Raw genomic sequence first — 13,855 nt, forward strand, 5'->3', positions numbered from 1 at the left:
TTACTGTTTTCCAGGTCCACCACACAATCATAGCTCCAGGTCAACCAACCGAGTCAGAAAGGCTCAAGTTTCTGTCAACTGAAAATCTCAAGAATGTATTTTGCAGGATGTAACTTTTGAAGACTTGTTAACAGAAATATATTTTCTAACTCCACTTAAATATACACGTCGTTAACAGTAATACTCAAGGCATGTCCAACGAATACCTTAGGAATGATACAGCATAATAGTGTGACTGCCACCGCTTCTAAAAATACCTGCATGGTCCACCACCAGAGTCAACTTTCAAGGCTGCTTAGTTCCACTGCCTGAGACTATTGGTGAGCCCTACAGGCGTAAGAAGAACTGAGCCTGAATCAGAATACCCCAGAACTTTCAGAAAAAAATCATGTGCCTAATCCAAAAATGGGAAGTCAATAGGGATTTACGTGGAATCCTCTGCTTGATTTAAAATGGGATTGGACTTTCCCAGCCTGCAGGCATCCAGAATCCTAGGACTGTGGCCAAGGAGGCCTGGGGGTGTGTCAGTTAAGCCCTTACATCTGGCATTTAATCTAGGGGTCATCCATCTTTGCACACATTTCCCCAGTACATGAACAATAGGCTATATGAAATACTTACGAAATATAATGGAGTACTGCATAACAGGTGCCACACATCAAGTAAGTGATGCAGTGATGGAGGTCAACGTACGCAACCTGGCCTATCCATAGATATCGAACAGTACTATCTAAATAACTGTCGCAGAGAAAATGACGTTTTTTTCTGTATTCAAGGTATTTGAACTGTATTCAAGGTCGTGTTGGAAGACAATACAAATAGAGGGTCACACCATGATCAATTGCCTGACAAATCAAACAACAAGTGGATTATGGCGGAGCCATAAAGAAAAAATGACAAATTTCAATCCAGGTCAGAAGAGGCTTACTGTGTTATTATAAAGATGGCAACAAGCAAATAAAGCATTACTGTTGACATTGTACAGATTGCAAAGAATGTGAGCAAGAATGCAAAGTATTTGAGTTCTAACAATCAGTGACGATTTTAGCATGTAAATCTTGGTGGGGCAAAAAACAAAATGAAACAGTTGGATGCATACCATGAAAGCCGCTACACAACACAACAGTAAACAATACATGAATTGCACTATAACGGTGACAAACGGTGCCCACAAACTGTTAAGGCCTCCATAAAGCTGTCCCAACAGCAGTCCCAACATTTTACCACTGCTACACCTGGCTGTCAGCGGAGCCTTTGCTGGCAGAGAAACAGTTAATTCAGCCTCATTTACTGCCTTTTAAAAAAACATAACTGATATGGCTGACCTGCTAAAAACAAATGTGGTTCCTAATGACAATTGAGATGTACAAACTATGGAATAAGGTGACGACAAGCAGATAAGAGGCAATCTGTAATTTCGATAATGACATTAATGAGCAAGCTAGGATGGACGTAATCAATATAACTATTTTTTTAGCACTTTTGAAATGTACAGCGACCAAATTCAGAACATGGGCCGTTCTTACAGTGTTCTCCCTGTACACCAAGTCAGAACCGTAGGATAAATAAAGGGAGCATATAAGCAGACAATGGAAGCTCTTACAAAATTTGATGATTACATTTCTCTAAAACAGGTTATGGACTACATGTGCACCACCAAGTCAGAACAGTAGGCACAATGAAGAGGGGTAAATAGACAAAATTATAGGCTGAGGCACATGGGCTACTAACAGCTTACTACACAACATACACTTAGTATTACTTTCTTAGCAACAGTATATATACAGTTAAAGTCAGAAGTTTTCATACACCTTAGCCAAATACATTTAAACTCAGTTTTTCACAATACCTGACATTTAATCCCACTAAAAATTCCCTGTCTTAGGTCAGTTAGGATCACCACTTTATTTTAAGAATGTGAAATGTCAGAATAATAGTAGAGAGAATAATTTATTCCAGCTTTTATTTCTTTCATCACATTCCCAGTGGGTCATACGTTTACATACACTCAATTAGCATTTGGTAGCATTGCCTTTAAATTGTTTAGCTTGGGTTAAACATTTCGGGTAGCCTCCCACAAGCTTTCCTCAATAATTTGGGTGTATTTTGGCCCATTCCTCCTGACAGAGCTGATGTAACTGAGTCAGGTTTGTCGGCCTCCTTGCTCGCACACACTTTTTCAGTTCTGCCCACAAATGTTCTATAGGATTGAGGTCAGGGCTTTGTGATGGCCACTCCAATACCTTGACTTTGTTATCCTTAAGCCATTTTGCCACAACTTTGGAAGTATGCTTGGGGTCATTGTCCATTTGAAAGACCCATCTGCAACCAAACTTTAACTTCCTGACTGATGTCTTGAGATGTTGCTTCAATCTATCCACATAATTTTCCTCCCTCGTGATGTCATCTATTTTGTGAAGTGCACCAGTCCCTCCTGCAGCAAAGCACCCCCACAACATGATGCTGCCACCCCCTGTGCTTCACATTTGGGATGGTGTTCTTCGGCTTACAAGCCTCCCCCTTTATCCACCAAACATAACGATGGTCATTATGGCCAAACAGTTCTATTTTTGTTTCATCAGACCAGAGGACATTTCTCCAAAAACGTACGATCTTTGTTCCTATGTGCAGTTGCAAACTGTAGTCTGCCTTTTTTTATGGCGGTTTTGGAGCAGTGGTTTCTTCCTTGCTGAGCGGCCTTTCAGATTATGTCGTTATAGGACTCGTTTTACTGTGGATATAGATACTTTTGTACCTGTTTCCTCCAGCATCTTCACAAAGCTTTGCTGTTGTTCTGGGATTGATTTGCACTTCTCGCACCAAAGTACGTTCATCTCTAGAAGACAGAACGCTTCTCCTTCAGTGTGACGGCTGCGTGGTCCCATGGTGTTTATACTTGCGTACTATTGTTTGTACAGATGAACGTGGTACCTTCAGGTGTATGTAAATTGCTCCCAAGGATGAACCAGACTTGTGGAAGTCTACAATCTTGGCTGATTTCTTTTGATTTTCCCATGATGTCAAGCAAAGAGGCACTGAGTTTGAAGGTAGGCCTTGAAATACATCCACAGGGACACCTCCAATTGACTCAAATTATGTCAATTAGCCCATCAGAAGCTTCTAAAGCCATGACATAATTTTCTGGAATTTTCCAAGCTGTTTAAAGGCACAGTCAACTTAGTGTATGTAAACTTCTGACCCACTGGAATTGTGATACAGTGAATTATACGTGAAATAATCTGTCGGTAAACAATTGTTGGAAAAATTACTTGTGTCATGCACAAAGTAGATGTCCTAACCGACTTGCCAAAACTATAGTTTGTTACCATGAAATTTGTGGAGTGGTTGAAAAATTAGTTTTAATGACTCCAACATAAGTGTAGGTAAACTTCCGACTTCAACTGTATCTCCCTGGCATATTACATAATTTATGCAACAGCATACAAAACATTTTTGGACTCTGTGCTCACTTGAACAGGAAGGTAGTACGGCTGTCCTTCATAGGAAAATGTTGTCTTCAAAGTCTGGCATTCTTTGGATTTATGGTGCTTTCAAGACAACTGGGAACTTGGGAAAACAAACAAGGTTGAATCATGATGACATCATTGATCTCCGGTCATAGCTCTAGAAAAATGCCAGAGTTCCCGACTTACAATTCCGAGTTGGATAACCGTTCAAAACATACTTCTCATTAGTTTTTTTCCGGAATTCCCAGTTGTCTTGAACTCACTGAAGTCGAGTTTTCGCTGTTCTGAGTTAATAGTTGTTTTGAGCGCAGCACCAATCATGCTTAATTGACAGCATGGCCAATGTTGAATGTTTACCATTTTAAACTTGGAAAAGAGACACTTAATCCCAGATTTGGGACCACACAGCCACTTCGCTGAATAGCAAGCTAGGGATTGCTTTGCAATGCTTTCAGTTAGCCACTGTCACTGATTCCTTCCCAACCACTCATTGTTGAATTTGCGATTTCCAACTTGTGTAATGTTTATGTCCAATGGCCGATGACCTTGAGCCTTCTTGGATCGACACTTCTAATGTAACTCTATGGCAGCACCCAAGGATCTTGAATTTTAGAGGTCAACCCTTAGACTTGGTGGTGACGTACTGTCCTCACGAGTGACAGAACACTGAACTAATCATGGTGCAACTAGAGAACATTACCAACACCTATGCTCTGTATTTTCTGCTAGCACTCCCACCACAGAAAGCATTTAGCTAGGCTGAAACACCTGTATTTTGGAGCTGCCTTACTCAAGAAAGCAAAAAAGGGACTGTGTTTGTATGCAACTTTATTGACTAAATAATAATTATTTTTATGTCTTACATTGTCTGCAAACTGATATGTCACACGTATTAATGCCAAAATAACATGCAAAAAAGGTAAGCCCCACCTGCCCTGAATGACAGGTCACCACTGCTAACAATATAGAAGATACAAATGACCAGCCTTGGCTTTTCTCAAAACCCTTTTTTTGTCAGTGATGCAGAATGAATGCAGCTAAATGTCATGCTTGGGTGAGATAATAAAAAAAATGGTGCATTTTTATCATATGGAATTTGAAGCTAAGGATAATAGCTCTTTGCAAGCAATGGAATATGAAAATGTATGGTCAGAATGAATTAGCAAGATGCATTCTTCTGCCATAAGCAGCAGCAGCTCAACCTTGGATCAGTGCACCGATGACAAGACCTGTCATCATGTAACTGCAGCAGCATAGTTCAATTAGTGCAGTTTATATGGGTTATGTATAAATTATAAATTGTCAATGAATTCTTGCAATGTCCTCCTTATTGTATGTTCATGTTCATCACTGATTCATTCATAGTTCACTATGTTGAACCCGTGTATATTCAGAATATTTAATTCCAAATCAGTAATTGGTTAATTATGAATTTGATAGTCTCAAATTCAGTATTATAATGCAAAATCATCACAAATGTGTATTCATTACGTAGCAATTATTTTAGTAATAGATTGATTGAAAAATGTTAGCAATTAAATTAGATGATTCAATTTAGAGTAGGCTAGCCTTGGGGTGTAATGCAAACATGATGCCCTTAACAGAGGCGAAAGGAATAGTTCTGGAAAATTCGACTGAAATCTGTGTGAACCCCATATCATTTATTTATTTCATTTTGAGAACTGTTTCTGCTAGCTAGCTAACTAAACCTGATTCTAGCCACACACACACTGGTGGGGGACAAAGGATTTTGGGGTGAGTTTGCTGGCCATTACTTTGCTTGCTTGCTATGTGAACAAACCAAAATATGAAAAGCAATAATATTCATTAATTGATTTATGTTGAATCGTCTTTCAATTGTATGTCAAGAATTTATGTAAAATGCCACTTTTGTTTGAATAACAGATTTACAGATTCATGCAAGGTGATGATGTGACTATTGTGACAGCTCTAGCTAGAAAATAGCGCTTATTCATATATAGCGTATGAGGTAGTGGCTCAAGCTAGCATGGTGCTTGCTAAATTCTCTGATCCAAGGTTTTCCACTGCTAAATCCACATCCAAAACGGTTCGGGTATAGTCACTGTTAATCTGCTGTTTTACCGCCTCAAATCAAAATCAAATTGTTTCAGTGACAGCTAGATAGCTAACGTTAGATTGCTTTAATCTGAATGCTTAGTGGCTAGCTAATGCGAGCTACCTGACAACGTATGCGGAGTATCAAATACAATATTCTGTATTTTTAGCTATGGTTAAATAATTTAAACTGCAGATTATTCGCCTTCTCCACAAGTTAGCAAGCTAACTGATTGTGTTGTCTACGTTTACATACTCATCATCTATTGATCAGATGGTCCAAGTTAGCCAGCTGGCTAGCTATAGCTAGTAGCTGCATACTACTAATGAAGTAGTTAGCTCAACGTTACTAGCCTCGCTAGCTAGCACAGCTGGGTGTCAGCCAACTACGCAAGATGACAGCGCCTTATTTTTCTGCAAATGCATTTCCATTTATCTGATTTATTTGCGTATGTGCAATTATAAGCAAATGCCATTCCAAATAGTGTAAGCGATGTTTTTGGACGCGAACAGCTTGCTAGTAGTCACATCAAACCTCTGTCATGTTCATGCCTGTCCACTGACACTGTTGTGATGTTGCACATACATCGCCTGACATCATTTTGGCACCAACATCTCTTTTGTTCTCCCTCTCAAGCTATTAACTTTATTTTCTATTCAATTGTAGAAGTACTGTAATAACAGATGAAGTTAAATGAAACACCTAAATGCTTTCCCCCATTATAATGTGTTTCTTACAGACCCAAATGACTGGAATAAACTGATACAATTCTTCCTCTCTGCCAAGATGTCAAGTAAGAAATTGTTTGTAATTATACAAGTTTAGCCATCAGATAATGAAAATATGAGTACTTCTGTTAGGTCTCTGACAAAGCTGGGCAACTATGGCTACAAAAGTTATCACAATAAAATAAATGTAGTTTCTGCATGAAATATTAGTTTCTGGTAGGATATATGATTTCCTTGTATTATAATTGATAGGTTAATAATTATCTGTCATGTATTTGCTGAGAGAGAAATAGAAAAATCACAAAATTCAGATCTACCTTGAAAGGATTGATTTAATCAACATTGAGAGATGTAAAAGGGTCCTTTTGCCTTGATTTTAACATCTGACCTTTTCTTTCAAAACAGAAAGAGAAAGAGAAAGGCCATATGCCCCTCCTCCTCCCCCAGCCCCTACAACAGTAAGTATTTCTGATGGCACATGGGAAGCCTTTTGGAAAGGGATGTCCAGTAATAACATTCATGCCATCTATTATCTTTCAATGTTAACTTGCTACTGTCCATTTTGAGAGGCACACATTTTTGGGGGCTAACTTGTTTTTAAAAGTGGAATCCATTTGGCCAATTAATACGGTATACCCTGCAGATAGTCCCTGTTACCGCAGTAGAATTAGTCAATGCAATAAGCTTTGCAGTCTCAGATAATAAGCTCCACTCCCTAAGATGTGAGGTACCATATACAACATACTGTAGACTACACATTATTTTCCTTACAAACAACACTAATGTATAGATAACATTGCTGTCTTGATTATCCATTATCCTTCTTGTTGGTTTAGCATGAGTGCAAGTCTTTTTCAGTAGATTTTTGTTACAGCTTTTCAACATTCATGTTTTCGCCAGTTTTTTCATTGATTTTGTCATGCTTTACCCCATTATTTTATGTCATTTCTCATCTGTGTTTCCGTCTCATTTGTTTCCATCAGCAATTGCCCAACACCCCTGGGTTTGTGGGGTACAACCCCTACAGCCATCTGGCTTACAACAACTACAGGCTGGGAGGGACAACAAGCAACAACAGTCGGGCAACGGTAGGAATAACGACGTAGAGAAAACACCGGGATGAAAACGCCAGACACAGAAGGAAACTAACATCAATATTTAAAATAACCATCTAGTTGGATTGAAACAGCCTAATCTAGCTTGCTTAGTGAAACTCAGTAATAACGTATATGCAGATATAAGCTATAACAGCTCTTGACAACTTTGCTCTTTGGCTTTGTTTAGAAATAGTACTTTTTCCAGGGCTTATAAGGGCAGACATTCTTGAACAGACAGACACGATGATTCGTCTAACCCATTCCATTAGCAAGGCTTTCTGAGATGTATGCCATCCCAACGCTTCTCTTGCTGCCTTCATCATACTAGTGCAGACTGGCCAAGTGTCCATCTGTGTGTATTCAAAATTGCTCGATCCTGCCCTTCAAAGTCTGCATTGCTGACAGCCATGCTAAGTAACCCATGCCATCAGTGTTGCCATGGCATTATAGACCCAATGCTTGGCATGGGTTTCGGGCTGCTACGGGAATAATACAGTCGCTGCATGTAAGCTGTGGTTGGCACTCGGATTCTAATAATGGCATCATGTCACGCAGTGTGCAAATCTCAGCTTTAGGGAGATTTTGTATTTTCTTCAATCAGTGTTACTCAATCATAGTCTCCGTGTGACTTCTGTGCACTGGCTGGGCTCAAACAGGCTTTAATTAAATGAAGGTTGGACTGAGGGTGTTGTAGTTTGATTTTTACATATACTTTGTTGAAGGTTGGATGATTAACTATGCGGATGCATATTTTCCTGCAGGGTGGTTCTCAGTCGAGACTTTGCATAGTGTCAAATTGTATGACTAGACATTTTTAGCACCTGTTGGTGTCCTAACTTTGACTTTGAATCTAATAAGTGCCTTTTTATTTCCCAGAATTCTTCAGGAATAAACATTCCAAAGCCACCCAAGCCACCAGACAAGCCGTTGATGCCATACATGCGATATAGTCGCAAGGTAAGTTCTCTCCACGTAACATTACCTAAACCCAAACTGCTCCATCGTGCACACCATTGCAAGACATATTAAAATACTGTCCTATACCCTTACAACACGCAACACTTTAGCCAGGGTTAGGGACGAGCACTCTTAATGTACACTGCACATCATCTGCCTGTCCATGGAGGTAGGTGTGAACTGTGAAACTAGACATACAGCAGCCTAGCCATTAAGAGCACTACAGACAGACTATGGGATATCTCCCTGGAGATGGAGTTTAAACACGGCCTCCATAGGTTTATGACCTATCTGCTTAGAGATAATGAGCCCCTGTCCGGTTCTCATCACCAGGTTTGGGATCAAGTAAAAGCCTCCAATCCTGATCTGAAGCTATGGGAAATTGGGAAGATAATCGGTGGCATGTGGAGGGACCTCACTGATGAGGAGAAACAGGATTACTTGAATGATTACGAAGCAGAGAAGGTTGGTTTGTTTTACCGGGGTGTTTATTTACGGGGTTGTTACGGGTGACCAGTAACAAGTGTCTCCAGCAGTTGTAAGAAGGGTCCCTCCAGTCATCATTCCTTCCTTTGTAAAAAAATAAATACTGAGTAACTTTTCTTCAATGTTGAATAGTTTGTTTTGCATTGAAGGGGCACATGTCACATCTTTGTCTCTCCTCTACAGATTGAGTACAATGAGAGCATGAAGGCCTACCACAACTCTCCAGCCTACCTGGCTTACGTCAACGCTAAGAGCCGCGCCGAAGCCGCTCTGGAGGAGGAAAGCCGACAGCGCCAGTCTCGTCTCGACAAGGGTGAACCGTACATGAGTATCCAGCCAGCAGATGACCCAGATGGTAAGACGCTCTCAGCACTACTAGTATTACCATGTCAGTCACACTCTGGTTCCCACACCATGGTTCAGCAACATGTGACATCACCTTGGTGTCAATTTCTATCCCTACACTACCTCTTCGTGTTTGTCACACTTGCTACTTCACCTTATAGGCCACACTCCATTTCAGTTCTGTAGTATAAGTCTGGGCCCTGTATTTGAGATCAATGGCTTCACTGAGTTCCAGTAAGAAGCAAGGCAATGCACATCACATAGAAACATCAAAACTGGACTTCTGAATTACACCCTATAGGAAATGATGCTTGTCTCGTATCGAGCTGGATAATGGTATACAGAAAATGCATAAAAAATCTTGTGGTAATTGGAAACACCCAAGATATAAAAATGTGATAGTTAGTATCCCTATGGATTCATTTCTCAACAAGCTGTACATAGATTTGCCACATCAGTTGCTTCATAGATGCAGAGAATGGGGAGAGTCTGAACAAATTGTTCCGTTGGAGAAAAAGCACAAAAAAAAAAAATCATAAGTGAGGATCAACCGATGGAACAGGGCGTTGGATGAAGATGATCATTTTTCGAATGACGTCTTTCTCCACCATAAAATGTACGATGTTATTATGAAGCCAAAATTGTATTTCTTGCTCCCAAATGCACAGACAATCAAATGCACCATCTTACCCCCACTGCGATTTTCAAAGGGTAGCATCCTTCACAGACTTCAAATGAAAGAGGTGTTTGACTACTACAATAAATCACTTTATTTATTTACTCACTGCAGTTTGGGATTTTGTTTGTCAGTTGAATGACTTTTGGCCCAACGTGGAATGAATGAATTCTCCATGTGTTCAATAAGAAGTTGACCTTATTAAAAGAGACAATTTCTTCTCCTACATTTATGACTTACTTTGATGTTAGTGTTATAGAGGACAGCTTCATTTGACTCTGGATTTAAAAGAAAAGTGTCCTGCACTTAGAGCTTGGATGTTCCCTTAGTTTTCGCAATATCCTCTACTTTTTCTGGGAAATAATAAGAGCACGAGCGCCAATAAAAACCACTAAGACGTTTATGGAGTAAATGAGGAAGGTTTTTCAGAGTTCGAGAGAAAGATGTATCTTTAACTCTCTACCCACCCACACATGAATATCAATACCATTCACCACAACAATGTTCAAACCTCCTTTGCAAATGTGTATATTCAAGTATATTCATACAACAAACATGCAAACAGCCAAATATGCAGACATTTCCTACTGCTATAAATGATTTAACCAAACGTAGGTATGTCAATGTTAAGCTATGTCCGATTAAGATATGCAGATCAGATTTCTTTCCTGAGGCCGACCACATCTATACTTATTGGGTGGGATCTCTCCGCTCTTTCCCCATTGACAGTTGTGTTCATTGAGCTCTGATAGACACATAGCACCCGCCACATGCCTTTTCCCATTCCCCTTCCCAGATTACGACGATGGATTCTCCATGAAGCACTCGGCTGCCGCCCGTTTCCAGCGCAACCACCGCCTGATCAGCGAGATCCTGAGCGAGAGCGTGGTCCCCGACGTGCGCTCCGTCGTCACTACCGCCCGCATGCAGGTCTTAAAACGGCAGGTCCAGTCTCTTATGGTGCACCAGGTACGCTACGCTGGGTCTGTCAGTCTTCAGTCAGTCTTCCTACAGAAATACAGATGTTACTCTACTTAGCACTATTAAGTTGGATGTTCCCAGTCATGGTGTTATTGTCATGGTAACCTGGATTTCAAATCCTTTCTTCTTATTTGATAATTGAGGAATCATTCAAAACAGGTAATCAGTCCAGTAAATTGGCAGGTCTCTCTCTGTGTGTCTGGTCCACAGAGGAAGCTGGAGGCGGAGCTACTTCAGATTGAAGACCGCCACCAGGACAAGAAAAGGAAATTCATCGATGCCACAGAGTCTTTCACCAGCGAGCTGAAAAGGGTATGGAATCATCATCCAGGAACTTGTACGCAATCCATTGTGTTGCACATAGTAAATAGTACAGTGTTGACCTCAGACCAGTTCTGCATTGTAGAGATCCGCAGCTGCTAACTTTATCCATGTGTCCTGGCTAACATGCGGCGTCATCACTTAGAATTTGTAGACTGACTCGTTGCAGTTCTGAATCCAGATACTGCACTGGATAGTGAATGCACTGTGTAGTCCATACCCCAGGTGGCGCCATTTACTTAGAGTCCATCTACTTCCTCTATGCTTCACAATGGGCAATTCAATTAAATAAAATGATTGAAAGGGGAATATTTAGTAAGTTGTACAACTGAATGCGTTCAACTGAAATGTGACTTCCGCATTTAACCCAACCCCTCTGAATTAGAGAGGTGTGGAGGGCTGCCTTCATCGACATCCATGGCGCCCAGGGAACAGTGGGTTAATTGCCTTGCAATGTAGTATCATTGTAGAGGAAATAGGAACTGTGCCAAATCTGATCAAGGTGGCAACATTAATCACGGTGTACTCACTAATCACAGTCCATGTTACTAATCACAGTTGCACAGGTGTGAGATTGATTGTGAGATTAAGAGCATTAATCCCCAGAATGAATCCCCCGGTGGGGAGACTCAACATATTGCCACTCTGTGCCCAGCTGTGTTGTATGAAAGTGGAGGTAGACATGGAGAAGATATCTGCAGAGGTCGCTGCGGCAGAGGATGCATCCCGCAGGCGTATGTCGGAGCGGGAGAAGGAGGCGTCCACGTCCTCTTGCCTGGAGGAGGAGAAACCAGTTGGCCCGTCAAACGGCAGCAAGAGCCAGCAGGAGTCTTTCAGTGACAGCAGCAACAAGGAGAGAGAAGAGACTGAACCCAGCCCCATGGATACTGGTGGTGAGGCCCAACAGTATTAATCACTAAACCGTATGGTCTTTTAATGTATGGTTCTGGTCAGGTTCTGGTCAGGTCCCCTGAGTTAGGTATTCTCTCTTCGGGTAGATGCTTATTTTGGAAGATTGTCTGCTGAGCGCATTTTACAATGTTAATTTCACATTTTAAACTACATTGCTCCAAACGTGTTTGCTGTCTCCTAATATTTCCTGCTTTCTTGGTTACAGAGAAGTCAAAGGCCTCAGAGGAGTCGACGGCTCGTCCTGCCAGTGAGGTTGAGGAGGGGGCGCCGTCAGAGGACAAGGAGAGTGTTCCAGAAGGGGTGATGGAGGAGGGCACCAGTGACAGTAACACAGGGTCGGAAACCACCTCTGCCGTGACGGAGGACGCCCCGCCTAGCGAGCCAGCAGCCTCAGAGGGGCCAAGCAGGGCACGCCCTACCGCCCACTGAGGTTTCGACCTATGACCTTGGGCCGAGAAATGTCCATGATGCATCACTCCATCTCTACAGTCACACTCTGATGATAAACACATTGCACATTAGTATCTATGTGAACAAAAGCTGTGTTTAGATGGGTTTTTATTTCTGCTAGGAAGTTTTATGCAATTGGTTGAATCTTCAGAGCTCTGTTGGCAGGGTCAAAATAGACCTGCTGTCAATTTGCAAAGCGCTTCAAGTCCTCAAAGCAAAGCAATTATCCCAACTAAAGTGAATGACGTCTAAATTGAGTCACAATAAAGCCCACGTGAATTCACCGTAATTCCATCACAGACCGCAGTGCCAGTCGAAAGCAACCATCCATCACCTGTCACTATATCAAAACATATCTCCTGTCTTATTCTATGGTACTGTATCTGGCAGACACCAGATCTTACCAATTGAGGCTGGTTGTAAAAACTGTCACAAAAAATGAGTTGTTCAATGTTTAATTACTTGTTCTTTGGAGTGTAATGTTGCTTTCAATGTTATTTTTGCATGGTGTCGCAACTCCTCTAATGGGAGAGTTTGCTTTAGTAGCGGAGGGAGTGGGGCGACTCCTCTGCCCAATATTCTTTAATGTTTACTCTAAGTATCAGTATTAAGTGACAGTATTGTCTCAGGAGTTAATAGAAATAAGTAGTTGTTTTCATTATTTATTATTATTCTTGTGTATTGTGAGTCCTGGGCCCAGTCCATCCGTCCACCAACCTGTTGTAATGCCACGAGTTCATCCATTCTGTACAGTTTTACCAGTCAGTGTTCCAAAGTCTGCTAGCTCTCAATCAAATCAAAAGCGGTATGCTTAGAACAACCTTTCAGTGTTATGTTATTATGACCAGTAGTACAATGTTCAACCCAGAACAAACTCTGAAATGTTAATATGCAATGTAATAAGCAGTGTTGCAAGGTTTGCGTGAACGTGAGTGGTTTTCCATCTCATCCTAAAGCAACTTGAAGAGCAGAGTGAGTCATCAACATACTGTCTTAAAAATCGATTTTGTTTGACATATTTATACCAATAAACTTTTCTACCCTGACATGGAGTTGTTGATGATAGGTTTTTTTTCAATGTCTCACGCATTGTGTATAGAATGGTAATCATTTAAGGTGGCGTGTTTGTTCATATTAACAATTATTCCCACACTCAGGCTGAGGTGACAGAGGATAATTCTATGTTGGAATTAAAATCAAATCAAACGTATTTGTCACATACACGTGTTTAGCAGATGTTATTGCGGGTGTAGTGAAATGCTTGTGTTTATAGCTCCAACAGTGCAGTAATATCTAATGGTAAGATCTAGTCATTTCACAACAATACACACAAATCTAAAGGGATGGAATTAAGAATA

At 40.9% G+C, this 13,855-nt stretch overlaps 1 protein-coding gene across 3 annotated transcripts; it reads left to right on the plus strand.

Moving 5' to 3' along the window:
• Nucleotides 1–5,048: 5,048 nt before the first annotated feature.
• On the plus strand, nt 5,049–13,543 carry LOC112264388 (SWI/SNF-related matrix-associated actin-dependent regulator of chromatin subfamily E member 1-like). 3 transcript variants are annotated; one of them, XM_024440966.2, is made up of 11 exons: nt 5,049–5,222; nt 6,284–6,337; nt 6,678–6,730; nt 7,256–7,360; nt 8,246–8,326; nt 8,660–8,791; nt 8,996–9,167; nt 10,630–10,802; nt 11,025–11,126; nt 11,791–12,028; nt 12,253–13,543. In XM_024440966.2, the coding sequence occupies exons 2-11, from the start codon at nt 6,331–6,333 to the stop codon at nt 12,474–12,476; spliced, it is 1,287 nt and encodes a 428-aa protein (XP_024296734.1). In that variant the 5' UTR covers nt 5,049–5,222; nt 6,284–6,330; the 3' UTR covers nt 12,477–13,543. The 3 variants fall into 3 exon arrangements, with proteins under 3 accessions (XP_024296734.1, XP_024296743.1, XP_024296752.1); XM_024440975.2 differs by lacking the exon at nt 5,049–5,222 and adding an exon at nt 5,431–5,535; XM_024440984.2 differs by lacking the exon at nt 5,049–5,222 and adding an exon at nt 5,434–5,541.
• The last annotated feature ends 312 nt before the right edge of the window (nt 13,544–13,855 follow it).

Source organism: Oncorhynchus tshawytscha, linkage group LG02 (genome assembly GCF_018296145.1).
Source record: "Oncorhynchus tshawytscha isolate Ot180627B linkage group LG02, Otsh_v2.0, whole genome shotgun sequence".
NCBI classification, from domain to species: Eukaryota; Metazoa; Chordata; class Actinopteri; order Salmoniformes; family Salmonidae; genus Oncorhynchus; species Oncorhynchus tshawytscha.

Coding starts and splice junctions, on each gene's coding strand:
- LOC112264388 (XM_024440966.2), top strand. Junction 10,803..11,024: donor AGTCTCTTATGGTGCACCAG/GTACGCTACGCT, acceptor TCTGGTCCACAG/AGGAAGCTGGAGGCGGAGCT. Junction 12,029..12,252: donor CAGCCCCATGGATACTGGTG/GTGAGGCCCAAC, acceptor TCTTGGTTACAG/AGAAGTCAAAGGCCTCAGAG.